The 19,353-nt window shown below is 44.4% G+C and overlaps 2 protein-coding genes across 8 annotated transcripts in view; one reads left to right on the top strand and one right to left on the bottom strand.

Moving 5' to 3' along the window:
- The window catches only part of Kiaa0319l (KIAA0319 like), a 103,339-nt gene extending 97,311 nt beyond the window's left edge, over positions 1-6,028 (top strand). For all 3 annotated transcript variants that reach the window (XM_041652505.1, XM_041652506.1, XM_041652504.1), the window contains exons 20-21: positions 479-570; positions 4,914-6,028. In XM_041652505.1, the coding sequence (XP_041508439.1) occupies positions 479-570; positions 4,914-5,101 (280 nt within the window). In that variant the 3' untranslated portion in view covers positions 5,102-6,028. The remainder of the gene's footprint in view (positions 1-478; positions 571-4,913) is intronic.
- A 5,689-nt stretch (positions 6,029-11,717) lies between these two features.
- Positions 11,718-19,353, bottom strand: part of Zmym4 (zinc finger MYM-type containing 4) — a 118,801-nt gene continuing 111,165 nt past the window's right edge. For all 5 annotated transcript variants that reach the window (XM_041652012.1, XM_041652015.1, XM_041652014.1 and 2 more), the window contains 2 exons: positions 15,112-15,241; positions 11,718-14,052 (listed from right to left, as the gene is read on the bottom strand). In XM_041652012.1, the coding sequence (XP_041507946.1) occupies positions 13,845-14,052; positions 15,112-15,241 (338 nt within the window). In that variant the 3' untranslated portion in view covers positions 11,718-13,844. The remainder of the gene's footprint in view (positions 14,053-15,111; positions 15,242-19,353) is intronic.

Raw genomic sequence — 19,353 nt, 5'->3', positions numbered from 1 at the left:
TCAGTGGTAGAACACTTGTCTGGCATGTGCAAGACTTTTGCTTGTGGTGCTAACACCTGAACCAAAAGTTTTTGAGTTTTGTGTGTCATGGTAACGTTCAGAAGGCATTATCTTTTTTTTATATTCCCCAACAGCCTTCTCCCAATCCACAGATAAGGAAATCCAGGCTTAAATACTCAACTGATAGCAATTTGAGAGAGTTGGGACTAAATCTTATATTGCCTTATTTAAAACTTAGAAAAGTATGGTTTTTGAAAAGCTCCACCAGCCAGATAACCCATCAGCAGGGTGCACTGCTTCTCTCGCTGTCTGCTGTGCTTTCTAGCCAGCCCATCCCACAACGGACACAACTCCCTTGTCTCAGGTTGCCACCTGCTTTGGCTGAGAAGTAAGGAGAGGTGCTGTCCACCGGGCAGCCTCGGCACTTGGAGCCTCACAGACCTCCTTCCTGAGCAGAGATGGGGGTTGTGTTTTTTAGGCAAAAAGGAAAACCCAGGAGGAAAAGCAGATACAAGATCCTGGATGCCACTGATCAGGAGAGCCTGGAGCTGAAGCCAAGCGCCCGAGCAGGTAGGACTCTGGGAGCTGGTGCTGAGGGCTGAACTGAGTGTTCAGTCCCCATGTTCCTTTCACCTCGTGCTCCTTTGCCTGCTCATCCCAGGTTTGCTTCTCAGTGACCCTGTGGTCACTGTCAGGGGCCTCAGTCTCTTGAACCTGAGCAGTCTGTCCCTTCCAGGCAGAGACCAGATCGTAACCTGCTTTTCTCTGACTTCTCCTACCCCACCCTCTTCAGTCTTAGGGCAGCTGCTTTCCTGATGTCTGTGGGTGTCTCCCACTATGACTCCTGCTAAATAAGCCCTTCCTGAGGTTCCCTCATGAGGGCCCCAGGACAGGTCATCTGTCTGTGGGAGTTGCTCTCCACGTAAGCTGTTTCTAAACTGCTTTTACAGAAAGCGTTTATTAGCCAGGCAGTGATGGCGCACACCTTTAATCCCAGCACTTGGGAGACAGAGGCAGGCGGATCTCGAGGCCAGCCTGGTCTACAAGAGCTAGTTTCCAGGACAGGCTCCAAAGCTACAGAGAAATCCTGTCTCAGAAAAAAAAAAAAGTGTTTATTAAACACCCTTCTGCTTAAAGCTTTGTGTTGAAGAGGCTATGGTGGAGACAGGCCTAAGCCCCTCTGCCCCAGAGAAGACAGATCTACAGAGAATGAGTGTTCACAAGCAACTGGGCTCTGCACCCAGGTAGTTCCATTTTGAGTCCTGAGTCTGAAGTGGGCCTAGTTACCAGAGCAACAGTCGGAACACTCCCCCAAACAAATACGGTGTGCAGCTAGCTTCCAGAGTGGCCAGCGAGGCCCCTATGGCTTTACTCCTGACCATATTTCCTTCATAATGCTTTTCTTGGCTTGGTTACATGGCCTCTGTATCTGTTTACTTTCCCTCTTGTTCATCTCCCTCCAATCTGTTCTGCTGCTTCATGTTCAGACAGTTTATTTCTCATCCCTGTTTGGCCTCCCAAAACCACACTCACAACTATACAGAATGATGGTAAAAGGTCTTAATAAAGAGTACACCATGGGAGGGAGGCCCGAGAGAGGCTCGGCAGGAAAAGTGCTGCCACCAGTTTTGACAACTTGCATTCAAGCTCCAGGAACCACAAACTGGAAGATGCATAATCTCACATACTCACAGCAAGGAAGGAGAAATAGTTTAAAACTAAAAAAGCAGCAGTGAAGCTGAGTGTGAAGGATGAGTAGCATCAGATTGGTCAGCAGCACTGCAGACAGGAATGTGAGGGTGAGGTCTCACTGCTTGGAGGGGCAGAGGGCATTTGGGGATGTGGACAAAAGCTGTTTACACTGGCAAAGTGAGCCAGAGTGAGTGACCCAAGGCTGGATACAGATGAACAGGTCTTTGCTGAGGTTCCCCCTAAGAGTAGTGGGGTGTCTTACGTGGGGTTAGGGCTGAGCATCTGTCTGGGTGGTACCACAATGTGATGTTTCAAACATGCTCAGTGACTCTAGTGACGACATGTAGCAGGCTAACGGGAGAACTGCAGATAGGGAGCCTGGTCTGAGGAGGTGGTGACAGTGCAGAGGAGCAGACAGGGTCAAAGCTGATTCCTATCTAGATGTTGACAGAATCGGGACAGTTGTTACCAGGACTGTTAGAGAAGAATTAAACTGAACCCAGAAGAATGGTCGGTCAGGACTGAAAGATGGGATTCTTTGCCAGATAGGATCAGCACCTCAAAAGTGGGTCACAGCCCTAAAAAGACCCAGGCATCCAAGATTGGCTGCACAGGGGAAGCATTGTCATAAAAGTCCTGACTCTGGGGATCCTAACAGCCGCCTGCGGGGCTGGCTGGCAGAGTGGAGGACTGTAGAGGTTAGGGGTAGGGAACCATATGCCCTGTGGATTTTTAAGCCTTTTTCAAACAAGGGGGACAGAAGGCCAGGACTCATGACCAGATTGCATGCAGGGCAGGGCCTGGTGGTGAAATTCCTAGAGTGGGCGTGTCATGAAGGGAGCTGCAAGGATTCCCCCTCTGAGGCAGAGCAGGGCTGAGGTGCTACACTGGGCAGGATAGAGCTCAGAGAGTCTGACAGCAGCAGGTTTAGATCTGCTTTTATTTGTTCCTTCTATTATTGTAGGCGGAACCAAATCAAATTAATTTTTTAAAAATATTTTATTTATTATATTCTTTCTGCGTGTATGCCTGAAGGCCAGAAGAGGGCACCAGACCTCATTCCAGATGGTTGTGAGCCACCATGTGGTTGCTGGGAATTGAACTCAGGACCTTTGGAAGAGCAGTCAATGCTCTTAACCGTTGAGCCATCTCTCCAGCCCAAAATAATTTTTTTTTTTTTGAGACAGGGTTTCTTTCCCTGTTTGTCCTGGAACTTGATCTATAGACCAGGCTGGCTTCAAACTCAGATCTGCCTACCTCTGCATCTTGAGTGCTGGGATTCAAAGTATGCACCATCACCACCTGGCCAAAATTACTTTTTTACCACTCACAAAAGTGGCAATTTTGTTTGCCAGAATATTGGAAATACAGCAGGTGGAGTTGTCACAAGGGAAATCAGCCCCTGGCCCCCTTTGTGCTACCGTACAGTGCCCAGGTTAATAGTATCTTAGAGTCAGATTGCAAATGGTGCCACGTGCTGGGCCGCTTTCACCCACGTTCCTTACAGCAGGTTCGCACCCAGTCATCTACTGACAGGTATATATTTACTGACCATCCCTGTGTCTTTTAGGACACACACATGAAGCTCTATTGAGTTAGACTCGGAAAACTGTTGAGTTCCAGCGATGTGTGTATATAGTTTTCACTGATTGTTCCCCAACTTTGTCATTTTTAGTGGGTGAAGTACATGAGCAGGAGCTGTGGTAAACAGGTGCTGGGTGAGAGATGGGGCTGCACAACCAGGGAAGGATCTCCTTAAAGGCCCTTGTCCTTTGCTGTGGGGAAGAGAGGAGGGTGCGGGTACTAGGAAGGAAGTGAATGCTCTTTTAAGGTCTCCAGTGGAGGGGCTGTGGGAGAAGGAACAACATTTAAGGGAAAAAGAAGCACCTTTTCCTGGACCTTCCATTGTCACTCTTTCCACCACACTGGAGAGGCCCATGGTGCCAGTGCTTTTCTGTGGCTCTGCTGCACTGGTGCCCTGAGGCTCTGGATGTGACTGCAGGCAAACCCCAGGATTATACCCCCTGTAATAGTGGACCTTAGCCCACACTGCATGGCCAAAACAGATGTGGATAAGGTCCACCGCAGGGTGTGATCTTTGGGTGGGATGGGAGTGGTCAGGTCTGAAGCCAGCCTTGGGAGACCAGAGAGCACTCAGAGCTGTCAGGCTGCCCACCAGTCTTTTCAGGAGCCATTGATGTTTACACGGATGGACGGCGATGTTGTAGACTGCCTGACTGAAGTACAGCTCACCTGATAGCCACCACTTTTAACAAGTGGAGAGCTAGCTCCTGTGGTTGGGCAGTGCCAGTATAGAACACTGCTGGAGTGATCTTGTTGGCTATTCCTACATTCTCTCTGGGAATGGGATCTACCCTAAAGCTGTTGACAAATAGTTCATCCCTGTGTCTCTGCAGTGAGGGAAAACCTGTGAAGGTGACTTTAGAGTTTCAGTTTTATGGATTTTTAAAAGATTCTTTATGTGTAGTTGTGCTATCTGCATAAGTGTATGTCCACATGAACCATGGAGTCCAGAGGTGTTGGGATACCCTGGAGATGTAGTTACAGAAGCCATGTGTTGTGGGTGCTGGAAATAAGACTTAGGCCCTTTGGAGGAGTAGCAGCTACTGCTCTTAACTGCTGAGCAATCCAGCCCCAGATGCCTCTTACAGAACATGGTGTGTGCCAGGCGGTGGTGGCACATGCCTTTAATCCCAGCACTCGAGTCACAAGAGGCAGGCAGATCTCTATGAATTCAAGGCCTGGTCTACAAGAGCTAGTTCCAGGACAGACTCCAAAGCTACAGAGAAACCCTGTCTCAAAAAAAACAAAATAACAAACAAACAGAACCTGGTGTGTTCTGATAACATGGCTGCTTGGGACTTTACCTGAAAGAGAATCCACCCATTTTAAAATCTTAATTTTTGGGTGTGTGCGTATGTGTGTTGAGAAGGGTCTCACTATGTAGCTCTGTCCAGGGATGTGATGAAGGAGAACAGACCACTACTTGGCCACACCAACCGAAGCTCAGGGGTATAGCAGAGTCCAGGTCTCATCTCCAGGCTTTGCTCTCTGTGTTCTAGGCAGCCCAGCCCTCCTCCCACCTGTTCTTCCTGTAGGATGCCTGGTCTTCTTCCTTGTCTCCTTTCAAGGCAGAGATGAGGATGGGCTATGGCTCAGGCCTCAGAAGGTGTTTCCTGACACTGGGCTTTTCTTGGCAGGCAGCAAACAGAAAGGCCCCATGCTGAGCAGCAGCTTGATGCACTCAGAGTCGGAGCTGGACAGCGATGATGCCATCTTCACATGGCCAGACCGGGAGAAAGGCAAACTCCTGCATGGTCAGAATGGATCTGTGCCGAATGGGCAAACACCTTTGAAGACCAGGAGCCCACGGGAGGAGATCTTATAACTCCTTGGTCTGTCTCATCAAATTGAGCCCCAGTGCCAGAGGCCGGAGCACGTCTAGGCTGGTTCCTGACCTCCTGGGTCTGAGGGCAGCTGCTCTCCCAGTGTGTGCTGGTCACTCCATCCCAACAGCCCTCTTCAGAACTGTTGGTACTTGAATCCACAGACCCTTTATAGGAACCCCTGAATGAAGCTGTGAATGAAGGTTTCCTCTATGAGCCTATGTGGTAGGCCCCCCCAATATCCTCATCTCAGGGCCTCACTTTGCACACATGTTCCTTGCCCCCTGCCTGAGAGCAGACATAGCCAGCCCCTTAGCCTCTTCTCTGCTGTTAGAACAGTGCAGCTGAGCCCAGAGCCGAGTGCCACCAGCCTAGCCCTCGGCATAGTCTTTGTTAGCTTCTCTGGGACAGTGTGCCCTGCCTTTCCTAGGCCAAGAGAAATCCTTGCCCACTAACTGCTGCCTGGCCCCTCATCTCAAGAGCTGGCTTGTGTACTGACCGTATGAGGGACATAGAGGGCTTGCTGGGGATGACCAGCTCCTGCTTCCAGGCTCAGGCCACTCCTCATTCTCCCAGAGGAGATAGCCACAGATCGACTGGAACTCTGTGGCATTCGCGTGCATGTGTGTAACTGCCCCACTGTGGTCCCTTCCTTGTCCCTCCATCCATGTCTTTTCTGTGTCCTTTGCACGCGTGAGTGCTTGAGTGTATGGGTACCTGTTCCTTATAGGTCTCTTGGCTGCTCTCAAGGCAGCTCTAACTTGGAGACTTTCAGCTCCTTGGAAGACTATTAATCCCTCTGGCCCTGTCACCAGTTCCTCAGCCATGGTGTCGGGAGTTTCAGGGAAAGTGACTTTTTAAACAAAGGACTTACAATTTCTACTGCTGCACTATCTGTTGTGAGATAATTAAACATGCTATTTAATTGTGTGCCTGACTACTACTAGGTTGTGCTTTTCATACTACATCCATGACCTGCAGGGCCTGAGACTGCTGCAGACCCGTGAGGTCACCATCCTGAATCCTGCACACTGGTGGTCCAGGGCTCCCGCCTGCCATGGTAGGTGAGCTTGTGCCACAGGAATGCTGGCTGCCCTAGATGCTCTTTGATTTTGACCTTTTGTTACATAAATGACTTCTGTCCACCTATGACCATGCTGAGGGGCACAATAAGAACTTTAGGGCAATATTGTTGCTTTTTGAGTTCCCAATATTTCAAGAATACCAAAAGGAATATATCCATTGTCACATATCCCATTCCTACCACAGAGGCCAGGATGCAGTCTCGGTGTACCACAGCTGACAGTGACACTAGGCAGTACCACCTGAGAACAGCTGGCAGGGCTAAGGCACAAGAGGCTGGCTGACAAGCTGACAGCTGAGTGTGAAGAGGAGAAGGTGCCAGCAAATAAAATAATCCCTTCTGTATAGAATCTAAAGTATTGGCTAGGAGGTAAGTGTGGTTACGTAAGATCATTCTACAGAATGATCATACCTTTTTAGAGTTTAACTCAGGTTGTTCCATGTTGTAAATATTTTGAGAAAACACTTAAAATGTCAGGACAAGAATCTATAGAAACTTATAAACCAGCCAAGGGAAGATTATTTCAACCAACCAATCAGAAAGCAGGAATAGAACCAGTTGTAGTGGTGCCATGCCTATAATTCCAGCATTTAGAGGGTCAAGGTAAGAAAGATGCCATGACTTTGAGACCAGGCTGGGACACACAGATCTTGCTTCAGAAGGAAATGAACTGGAAAAGATAGTTCAGTATTACGAGGATTTGCTGCTCTTCCAGAGGACTGGAGTTTGGATCCTAGTATGCACACTGGGTAGCTTTAACTTTGGCTCCAACTTCAAAGGTATCTTCTGGTACACACACACACCTTTAAAAACAAACAAACAAAGCAGGACTGGGGTGGAAGAACAATTATTAAAAACTACAGGAGTGTAGGCAACAATTTTCACCAGAACCAGGCATGGTGGGTCAGCACTGGTGAGGATAAAGAAGGATTGTGGTAAATTTCAGGCCTGCCTTAAGACAGAGAGAGCCTCGCTTTATGCTCCTGATCCTCTCTCCCCCATACTGCTATTAATAATGGTAAATTTCTATTTATAGGAGACACTTAAAACAAAGATTGAACATATAAACTATCTTCTATTAATAAAATTACTATCACTTCCTTTCTTCAAAGAGAAGTTACTACCAACAAACTAAAACTCAGAAGTATTGAGATTTCCCCCAGATATTGAGACTCTGTGAGACTGCTGGCTATGGTTAATTACATACCTTGAAGGTGAGTTCAAGCCATCCAGTTACTGTCAGCAGTAGGTTGGTGGTGTGCTGGTAATGTCTACAACTCCTTCCTCCCAGAGCTGCTGCTGCCCAAAAGTCCATCTCCTAATAGTTCTGGGAAAGTAGTCAACAGCAAGAGATGCCTGAAGGCCATGACCTTCCCCTTAAGGTACTGACAAGGGTTTTGGTCTTTTTCCAAAGAAAACTACTAGACAGCTGTGGGAATAGTTGCTCACTCAAATGCCATAAATTCGACAGCAAGTGAACACACTATCCATACCAGCAATTTAAGGCAGCAAGGGGCTGGAGAGAGGGCTTCAGAAGTCCATAGCACTGACTGTTCAAACTTTTGGAGAACCCAGGTTCGATTTCCAGCACCCACGTGATGACTCAAAACTGTCTTTAAATCTAGTTCTAGAAGCTCCAGCGCTGCTTTCTAACTTCCTTGGGTACTAGGCACACATGGTGCACAGACAAAAGACGTACACATACCTATATGTTAAACATATTTGCTGGATATGGTGGCACACCCTTAAAAAAATAAATCAGTATGCCAAGTGGAAACAACTCATAGAAATATGTCAAAATATATGAGTTATATATATATACACACACACACACAAACCTGATAATAAATATTCTCAACAATAAGGAGACTCAAAAGGAAGAGGGTCAGAAGTTCAAGGTCATCCTTAGCTACTTACCAACCTGAAGGCCAGCCTAAGAGGGAGTAGGGGAAGGGAATTTCTCTTGGAGAAATGGTCAAAAAGTACATTTAGATAGAGGGTGTAACCACTGAGAAAACTGTACTCAGAAATACCCAATACTATGAAGACAGCAAGCCCAGTAACATTTATTAGCTTTCTAGAACCCAAAGTGCAATATAACTACAGACAAGACCAAAGGAGTTGAAGAGTGTAAGTCTTGACAAGAAGGCTAACATACATTTAACCAACAGGAGTGAACAAATATGTTTAGTATTAAGAGGCACAGCAAGCTGGGAGCACTGAAACATACATGTAATCCCAGGACTAAAACAACAGGAGCAGGGAGGTCATGAGTTCCAGGCCAGCTTAACTGTAGCAAGTCCTTTAAAACATAATGAAGGGCTAGAGAGATGCCTCAGCTTTAAAGGCTAGGCTCATAACCACCCCCCCCCCAAAACAAAACCTTAATACATTCTATTTATTTCTAAGCAATTATGCTAAAAAAAAAACCCCACAAAACTTAATCTGTACTGTATAAGCCTGCATGAGCATAAGTGCCATGGGTATAAGAAGCATTAGAGACCGGAAGAGGCCATCGGATCCCTCGAACTGGAATTATAGGTGGTTGAGCCATTATGTAGACGCTAGATATTGAACCTGGGTCCTCTGCAAGAACAGGAGGTACGCCTGACAGCCTGAGCTATCTTTCTCTGGCCCCTGTGTTATTTTAAATAGGAAGAAGAGGGTTAGGTAAGAAAGTGCAAGCTAAATCTCTGGAACCAACAGAAATTATGGTGGAGATACCCAATGTCATGAAGGGTCCTCCATATGTGCTGCAGCATGCATTGTGCCCCCTTGCACCAACCTTACGTGTTTTAGTCCTGCAACTCTAGCTAGTATGGTGAAGGAATGAAGAGAGCACAGATACATATAGTGAAGCTGTGATGGGCTGTGTGTGTGCGCGTGTGCGTGCGTGTGCATGTGTGTGTGTGTGTATCTAACCACTACTGCTGAACCTGGAACCTCATTTATGCTTATTAGTAAGTACAGGCCAAGGACAGGGGTTAGCTAGTCTCAGCAGGTAAAAAGTCTCAGGCTATAAACATCTGGGAGAAGCTGCAGTGTCTCTTTGCTCACACTGATAATCATCCATAAACATTAATACTCAGATTCCTGAGAAGTTTTGCCGTATCTCTGAGCTTGGCCCATATATTTAATGGCTTTGAGAGACCCTGACAGGCCACACCATATCAAAATATACATTCTCTCTGGATTTCACTCACTTGGGGCTCCCTCTGCTGTCCACACCACTACCCCACATACAATAACAAAAATTTAAACAGAAGAAAATTTTCTACTCAATAAAATGAAACAAAAAGACACCCATAGCACAGGTAAGTGTGTGAAGGTTTGAATGAGAACGTTTCCATAGACATGTATTTAAATATTTTGGTCCCCATTTGGTGGAACTGTTTGGGCTGGAGTAGGAAGTGTGGCCTTGTAGGAGACGTGGGGGTGGGCTTTGAGGTTTCAAAAATTCACACCATTCTTGGTTTGTCTCTGTTTTGTGCTTGTGGAGCAAATGTGAGGCATGGGCTACTAGCATCATGCTGCCCTATGCTCTCCACCAGTGACCGTTACTGACTTAGCACCTGCTGAAGCAGGTAAGCCCCAATAAAATCCTCCATAAATTGCCTTGGCCATCCTGTCTTCCCACAGCCATAGAGAAGTAGTAAAGACAAAATAGAACATGGACAATAACAGCAGCGGTTCTACTGGCAGGACTTAAAAGTAAACACAAGTGTGCAGACACAAGGGTTCAGGCTCACACTTCCCTCCTCTCAACACTTGGCAGACAGTGTACTGAGACACTGCCTCTAAGGCAGACGGCAGACAGCGGAGACCGGGAAGAGTGCTGGGGAGGCCGACAGCTCGCTGCAGCACGAGTGGGGCAGCGGGGACTGGGCTGGCTGAAGATGACTTTACTGTTGTTGTTTTTACCACAGCACGGGTCATACTGAATACTTCATTCTGAGATGCAGAAATAATCTACAGAGTAACACTTTGCAGGATCTACAATGTTGAACGTAAGGGCCACATGTATTTAAAACCAAGCAATTTGTGTATATTATAAATTTAAAAATCTGGGGCCAAGGAGATAGCTTAATTGGTAAAGGTACTGTGGCCCAGTGCAATGACTTGAGTTCTATCTTGAACACACAGCAGAGGAGAGATCTGACTACACCAAGCTGTCCTCTGACTCCTAGACATGCATCATGGCACACAGACACAGACATACAATATATACCTACCCACCTACTTACCTACCTACCTTTGGGGCCAGTGAGATGACTCTGTGGGTAAAGGCGCTTTTGCTGAGCACTTGAGCTCTCCACAGAACACACAAAACAGGAGGGAACTGGTTCAAGTTGTCTTCTGACCACCACATGCACTGCTATTGCAGGTGTCATGCACGCACACACACACACATACACACAAACTATATATAATTATAAGGGCTGACAAGACAGTTCAACAGATCTTAGGCGCTTGCCAGCAAGCCTGACACCAGCGTCCAATTCCTGGAACCCACATGATCTGGAAGGAGAGATGTCTTCCACCTTCACACCACACTGTGGCAAGTGTGCACACATGAGATGGGTAAGGTCTTAAAAGCCATTTTACATTTGAAAGTCTACCATGTGCCAGGTCCAACAACTAGAGTTGGTACTGTTTCACTTCACAGAGAAAGTTAAACAGAGGTTTCTTCGTTTACTTTTACAGAAACAGCAAGCACAAAGACCCCCAAAGCCTGCAACTCTCCCAGTAAGTTACAATAAATACCGCAATTAAGAATATCTCAGGAATGGTGGGTGATGGAGTACCAGGATGGACAACGCTAGTATAGAGGTGGGGAACACTGGCGCCTCATTCACAATTGCCTGAGCTTTCAAATGGCCACTATAAAGGACCTTTGTATTCACATGGAAAAACTGAAACTCATTTGAGAAGCCTATTTTATACATTTCATTTGGGAGAAAGGAATTTTATAAACTTCGGAATGTCATAGGGCATACACAAATGGACTCTGTAGAATTTGGTGGAATACCAAGATATTTCTAGAGACCTAGAAAAAGCACACTTTATTCCCACATCCCCAATGTGATTCTCATTCACATATGAGAGTAAGCCAATGTCAGACACTTACCCTCAAGCTCCTTCTCTCTTTTAGTTTCCTGAGACAGGGTTTTTCTGTATAGCCATCATGGCTGTCCTGGAACTCGCTCTGTAGACCAGGCTGGCCTCTAGCTCATGGATCCACCTTCCTCTGCCTCCCAAGAGCTGAAATTAAAGGTGTGCTCCACCAATGCCTGGTGACTCTTACCATCTCAAACACTTACAGTCTTGAGAAAGAAAGCAAGCCATGGGAAGACTGCAGGGGAACAATGCATTAACTGGGCTCAATAAAAACCAAGGAACTTTTCTGAAAATTGCTTTCTTTGTGTGTGTGTGTAATTTTACATCTCTTTGATCATACCAATAAGATCATATATATATATATATATATATATATATAAAATTCTTTGAAGTCACAAAGACAAAGAACTCACCCATCAAATACAAATATACTATTTTATTCTATGGGAATAGTGCTGTGGTTCCTGCAGAAGGAAAATCCAAAGACAATTAAAGACCAAGGAACAGCAGGATAGGACAAGTTCAGGTTCTATTTGTTGGTGTTTTTTTCTCACCCTCCTGGGGGTGGGGGAGTGTGATTTCTACATAATTTTAACAAAAAGTAAGTAATCTGATGCAACAAACAGCTACATTTATGAGGAATGATGATCAACCAGTTTGAAAGTAGTTTAGGGTCTGAAGCCCCTGCACTAACATGCAGCTGAAGCCCTGATACAGTTGTTTATCTGGGTAGTGGTTGTTCTCTTAAAATACATTTTTTTTCTCTCTGGTATTTCATAACAATTTATCTACTAAGCTAACAATATTTGTTTTGCATACAACTATAGATGGGAAATGTTAGTGTTTACACAAATCATAACTGATACACCGGGACTGGACACCTGGTGTTTCTGGATGGTTTATTGGTGACTTATCAGACAGGTGAACTGCTTTCCCTCCAATCAAACAAGGTCTGGAAGGAAGCAGTTTCCCATCAAAAATGACAAACACAGATGGAATTAGCCATACAGACTGGGGCAGATTTACTTCTTCCACACAGTTCTTAGTAACAAAAACGAGATTCGTTACAGGCAGAGGACAGAACCACCAAGTACACAATGTCAAAAGGCTCATTTAAAATTCTGCTGAATTTAAATGACTTATTTGTTTAAAAAAAAGAAAACAAAACAAAACTTGCTACCCCCACCTAATATATGGGACCACACTGAAGTCTTTCACTTCAGAAGAAGTTTACGACTTCTCAGTTCCGCTGTAAACTCAAATTAACTTCAATTAAAGAAGCTCAGTAATTAGCCAACATTATTAAAAGCTTGATTCAAAATTTTGTAGGGAAGAAACTGAGAATGGAGTCTGATAATGTCACACACACCTATGCCCTGCAATCCTCACAGAACTAAGACAGCTAGACTCTGGAATAATGCTGCTTATGGATATGTACTTGTACTCTAACCCCAGCATCCCTAACTTTCAAGTCCTTAGGGCAACAAGGTCAACTTCCAAATGCTTACTATGACCTTCCCTACCTTAATTCAGATAGCTTCGTAATACTGTGTCTTTGTGGGACCTCCCACGTTTGTCAGAACTGTGGAGACAGATTATTCCATTTGAAATGACAAGGGCCTCCAGAAGCTGGTGCAAAGGACAAGAAGAGTCACTTGGAAACAAGAAAGTAAAACAATGGAAGAAAAGCTGCCATTGGGGGAAAACTGGGAAGAAAAGGAGCCTCCACTTCTGTGCAGCAGAGCTGAGGCTATGAGACAGCAGCAATAACAGTGTGCACCCAGAAGGAGGCTGTTAGTGGGCTTTCTATAAACAGTTCAAGACACCCGGGGGTCTAACGGGCTCCACAGATTTTCTGTGTACATAACCAGCTTGTGGTACTATTATCCTTTATCTTCAATCACCCACATCTGAGAAGGTAAGACCAAAATAAAAAGGGGCACACTAACAGCAGTGGAGGGCGTTTCCCCATGTGAGGGGCCTTCAGTCAAAGTACCAAAGGCTTCTATCCTTCACATAAGTGGGTTGGCAGTGTAAATCAATCAAGACCACTGTCTTTTTACAAAAACATGAGTATTTTTATTGGATCTTCAAGGCTGAGTCCCAGTGTCCTTATCTGACGTCAGTCTCAGCTCTGTACTGATTTCCCTCCTGACTCATGGACAACTTGCTCAAACAGCCTACTGCAGCCAGGGTTTCACTCCAAAGCTACCCCTTTCTAACTAAGGTTACTATAGTAGAATTTTATACAACAGTTTTCCTTAAAAATATTCCATAATTTCTTATTCCCAAACAAAATAAGATTACGCACCACTCAGAAACTGGTTAGTCATTCGAGGATGTCTACGAACTCTCTCCCTCCCAATCATTCACACTCCTCCCTTCGGGTTTCACTTGCAGCCACACTGTGGCTCAGGAGCTGCCTGTTCTTCACGCCTCACAAGCGAGTCAAGAGGACTTGGGCTATACATCTTCCGCACAGCTGAGTGCATTCACAGCTTGGTGCACACCAAAGAGCATGAAAACAGGAACTTTACTCCTTCTTAATCTGATAATTCAACATCAGAATCTTCAGATTTGGCTTTGGCAAGTTCTTCATGGACCTCCCTCACCATGAGAATGCGCGTCAACATGGTGTCCAGGGTTCCAGGGTCTATTGGGAATGTGGAGTACCACATGGGGCTATTGGGAACACAGGAGCGCTCGGGCTGAAGGTAGAACACATCATTCCTCTGCTTCACACTTTCAGAACTGTCCACAGGAGGGAACGAACAAAACAAAAGAGAAGAAGGGAAGCTGAGATCAGAACACAGGAAACACACATCATTCTTATATAATGGTTCTGAACTTCTCCACAGGAGTAGATAGGGACATAGACATTCTCCACCCAAGAGTAACCTATAACTGAATGCCAAGTGGTAGACTTTAATAGAGAGAAAGCACAGCTGGATGTGATGGCAGACACCTGTAGTCCCAGTACCTGAAGGTGGACGAATGAGGATTACAAGTTCAAAGTTTGAGGCCAGCTTGAGATACATGAGACCCTGCCTTAAAAAAAAAAAAAAAGTGGTGGCGCACGCCTTTAATCCCAGCACTTTGGAGGTAGAGGAAGGGGGGATCTCTTGAGTTCGAGGCCGGCCTTGTCTACAGAGTGAGTTCCAGGACAGCCAGAACTGTTGCACAGAAAAACCCCGTCTTGAAAAAACAAAAACAAAACAAAAAACAAAAATGAAAGATAAAGCAGGTCCTTCATTTCAAATGCTGGTAGGAGTAAAGCATGTCAATTCAAGAAAAATGAATCCTGAGGTCACCAATGTCATTATTTCTTTGATCAAAAACAGGACTTTTAGTATGAGTCACATATTACACTGAGAGATTCACTGAAAACTTTCAAGTCTGGACTAAGACTGTATGGCTAAATGGGAGAGCATGCCTAGCATGGTGATAGGCCTGGAAAGACTCCAGCTCTTTAAAATACAAAACTGAGTATCTGTAAAGCCTCCCCTTATAGCTTTAACAAAAACCAATCTCAGATCTTGTTTTCTATACAAAAAATAAATCACTAGAGATTAGAATCTACAACACTGCAAGGATCAAATGAGAAATAAATTTTGCTTTGGAAGATATTTTGGGAGAAAAACTTTGTGAGAAAAGGGCTGCTTTTTAGCTCCAAATCCAGGCAGATAAAAGGATGGAGATAACAGAAATCAGAGGCAGATCCAGTACCACAAGCCAACTATGCTTCTGGTTTCCAAGGACTTGTGCTGGGTGGTGAGTGCACTGTACTCGGAGCACAGAAAGAGCCCTTACCATTTTGACAGGTAAAATTCATAAAGTCGAACAGGACATCTCAGTGGGTTGTCAGTATTCTCTGCCATCTCCACACCCACTGGAGCCTCGTCATCTTCATTTCGTTTCCTTTTGCCAATTGTTAGTTTATCTTGAGGAAAAAAAAAATCAAATGTTTGTATAAGAGAAATGTGCCAAGAGACCTCATGAGCTTTGCTGCATGGCCAGAGATCCTGTCACTCCTGCCCTTTTTCATTTATTCAACAACACTCACTAAGCTCCTAATGTGCTAGGTGTCATTCAAAGTGTTTGGTTTATACCCTAAACACTATACTTGTACTATAACACATATGTTGCCCGTCCCCGTCAACAAAGAACAGTGATGTGGCAAAAAGGGACAGTGTTGGTGGTATACCTTCCTTTGGAGTTTGCTTTGTTAATAGACTGGATTAGGTACATGGTTCAGGTATTATTAGGAAGAGTTGCCCTCTTTCTATTTGGACTTGTTTCTCCTCTGGGACACTAGCATAGAGTCAGTTCTTGCTCAAGTTCCTTCTCCTTGTGTGGTCTAAGAAACAACATCTTAGGAAAAGAAAGTCTCAGCAGAGTTTGTCATGTGATAGGACTGGCCTCTATAGGGGCTGGGCTCTCAGACAATACAGGGTGCAGGTATAGGAAGGAAGCTGCTACTTCTTATCTGTCCACTCAGTATAAACAGAGTTCTACTAGGTGGACTCATATGTTTGTGTGAGTGTGCAACATTGTATACATATGAGGAGGTCGGGAGACAAGTATAGAGAACTGATTCTCTTCTACCTTCCATGGGCAAGGGGATCAAATTAGGTAATCGGGGTTAAGCAACAACCACCTTTCCCTTGCTGAGACATCTTGCTGAACCTCCATTTTCTTTTTTTGAGGTAGGTTTCTCACTGGCTGGCCGCTCAGTCCTATGCTCCATTGGCTGGCCCGGGAGCGTCTGAGATGCACCTGTCCCTGCCTCACAGTACTGGGGTGACAAACATGCATGGCCACTCTGATTTACAAGTGCTGGGGAGTCTTCACTCAGGTTCTCGTGCACACTAGGCACTTCAGATGCCGAGCCCCATCCCCAACCTAATTTTCTTTTTCTTTGTGGGATGGTTCTCAAGACAGGGTTCCACTGGGAAGCCCTGGCTGTCCTGGAAACTCACTCAGTAGATCATGGTGGCCTTGAACTCAAGAGATCCACCTGGTCTGCCGCTGAATGCTGAGATTAAAGGTGTTCACCTCTACACCCAGCCTCCAAGCCATTTTTGAAGATTGGTTTTTATATGTGTGGGTGTTTTGCTTGCATGTATATCTGTGTACTATCTTCATGCAGGGAGCACAGAGGCCAGAAAAAGGCAACAGACCTCCTGGAAGCAGAGTTCCAAACATCTGTAAGCTGCCATGTAGATGCTGGGAATAGAGGCCCTCTGGAAGAGCATCCTTTTGCAGAATATTCCTTTACAGTCTGTGAAGATGTGTCACTGTGATTGGTTTAATACAGAGCTGCAGAGCTATTAGCTAGGCAGGACTTCTAGGGACAGAGAGGACTCAGAGAGTAAGAAAGGCAAAGTTGTCAACCAGACACAAAGGAAGCAGGATAGGCAGTTATAGAGTAAAGATAACTGAGCCACCTAAAAGAACGCAGATTAGAAAGTAATGGTTGTAGTAATTAGGGGCGGCCCCGCCGCCCCTAATTACTACAAATGGTTAATTTGTTAGAAGAATTAGTTAGGAACAAGCCTAAGCTAAGGCCAAGCTTTCATAACTAATAATACATCTCCATGTCATCTTTTTTAAGTTGCAGTCCAAAGGAAATATCTGACTGCATATGGCATCCAACTTGGGCACTCAAATATCCAAACATCAAGAGCCTGAGAAAGCTGAGAAAAGTTCTGGACAAGGAGCCAGCTGTGGCTTTCTAGCCCTGCAGTCCCTCAGACGGTCAAGTGTTTGGCATACTAAGCCACCACCATGTGGTAAGCTGAGTCTTGTGGCAGCTAAAATGGCAATTTAAGATTTGTCTCAAGCAGAAAAAAAAAAGAGTTCTGTAGGTATTCAGTAAGGACAGATCCAGAAGAGAAAAAAACACGAAATAGCTTATAGTGTGCTTTGAAAAATGTGCATAGGTTTAAAAAAGAAAAGAAAATGGGTATAGTCATAGAAAAATAGTTTATGAATAGTAAGATAGTCTTTAAAGAGAGAATAAAATAATATGAAAAGGACAAGACACATAAAGATGTAGAGTATGAATCCTAACTGCTATCTGATTGCTGGTGAGTAAACAACAGCCGCTGAGAACACGGATTCTAACAGAGACCGCTAGATTAAACCAGCCTACAAAGTTTAAGGGTACCTTAATTTTTTGTTTTTCGAGACAAGGTTTCTCTATGTAGCCCTGGATATCCCAGAACTAGCTCTGTAGACCAGTCTGGCTTCTAACTAATAGATCCACTTGCCTTGCCTCCCAAGTGCTGGGATTGAAGGCATAAATCACTGTTGCCCAGCTACAATACCTTAACTTTAAAATGGAAGTCAGGCCGGGCGGTGGTGGCGCACGCCTTTAATCCCACCATTCAGGAGGCAGAGGCAGGCGGATCTTTATGAGTTCGAGGCCAGTGTGGTCTACAAGAGCTAGTTCCAGGACAGGCACCAAAGCTACGGAGAAATCCTGTCTTGAAAAACAAACAAAAAAACAAACCAAACCAAAAAAAAAAAAAGGCAGAAAAGTTATTGCTTTGGGGAAGAGGTTATTCTTTTGTTTCCACAGGGGGAAAAAAAAAGCTGTGGATTCCTTCAAGGTCGAGATCAGGCTTCATCAGGGAAGACCCTTGAAAATCCAGACTACAAATATAAAGAAGTGAACCTTAAAAACTACAAGACAGGAGATGTGTATTTTACCTGCTTAGACATAAAACAAATAAAAAAAAATCATCTTTAGCTGGCTTGTGTATAATACACAGTTCACACTTGTGTTACTGCAGATATGCATGTTACCTTTGAAAGTTTTTTTTCAGAACAAGAGGACCAGACACCAATGAAAACTGGTGGTCCAAGTGATCCAGCATCTCAGAGCGTCTCTGCTACAGTTTCCTCAGAGTTCTGCATTCAGAACAGCTCCCTCTGATAGCTGAGGTGGTCTAGCTTCAGACTATTCTAGTCAGGACTACAGAAAGTCTTGAGTTTTTCAATTGCACAGAGACAGGACAACATATGTTATGGCTAGTTTTCCCAGGACTTGACAGTGATCTCATTTTTCTCAAGTTTCCTAAAGATGTCACTGCCACAGACAGCGGGAAGCATGTAAAAACCACGAAGGGAGGGAGGGATGAAGGGAGGGAAGAAGAACAGCAAGAAACAGTTAAAAAAGGTAAAAGTGAACAAAAATAGCAAAAAACAAACAAATAAAACCAAACAATGACAAAAAAACCCTGACACCAAAAATCCCAAGAGGTGGGATGAGTGGTTTTTGGTCGCTCATTGGGTTATGAATGTTTGTCATCATTATTTAGTTGGGGTTGGTTACATATTGTTACTGGTTATGGTCAGAAAGCTATACAAAAATTCAAGGATCTCTTTCTAAAAGGAAAATGGGGATATAGTCCAGAAATGATGAGATAAAGGGTAGATAATTGACTCTACTTTTGAACAATCTTTAATCTCAAATATTTTACACTGCTATGGAATTTTGTATATTAATATAAATTTAAGGTTATTTTTGTTGCAACATACTGTACATGTTTCTACTCTTGTTTAAGGTATTATATCTATGTAGCTTATTTAGCAATGTAATATAAATTTCTAGTTCTTGAAAGTTATTACTACAAACTATTTAGAATAATAAAAATGCAGGTTAGTGGTTAGTCATTTATAACAATTAAACTTGTCTTACATATTAAGCATGTTTGCAAAGACCTAAGAATATGGCATTTAAAATGTTTTAATAACCTGAAACTTTACATGAAAGGGAGACATGTCTGCTTCTGGCAGGAACAATTTACTTTAAAAAAAAAAAAAAAAGATGATGGGCACTGAAGAACTTCCATATGGAGTTTGCTTTCTTTATAGCAAAAGCAAGTCATTTGGATAAGAAACTGCCCTTGCTTCAACTGCTGACAGTATACTGTCCAAATTGGAAAAGCAGAACACAAAATAGGGCAACTGGCAAACTTTGCCAAGACAAAGTAGGCCAGTCCTTCAAAATTCCTGCTTCATAGAAAAGCCTGTCAGATATTTTAA

Source organism: Microtus oregoni, unplaced genomic scaffold (assembly GCF_018167655.1).
Source record: "Microtus oregoni isolate MIOR12 unplaced genomic scaffold, Mior012 000005F_ref0000423, whole genome shotgun sequence".
Lineage (NCBI taxonomy): Eukaryota > Metazoa > Chordata > Mammalia > Rodentia > Cricetidae > Microtus > Microtus oregoni.
This window is presented reverse-complemented; position numbering and strand designations above follow the sequence as displayed.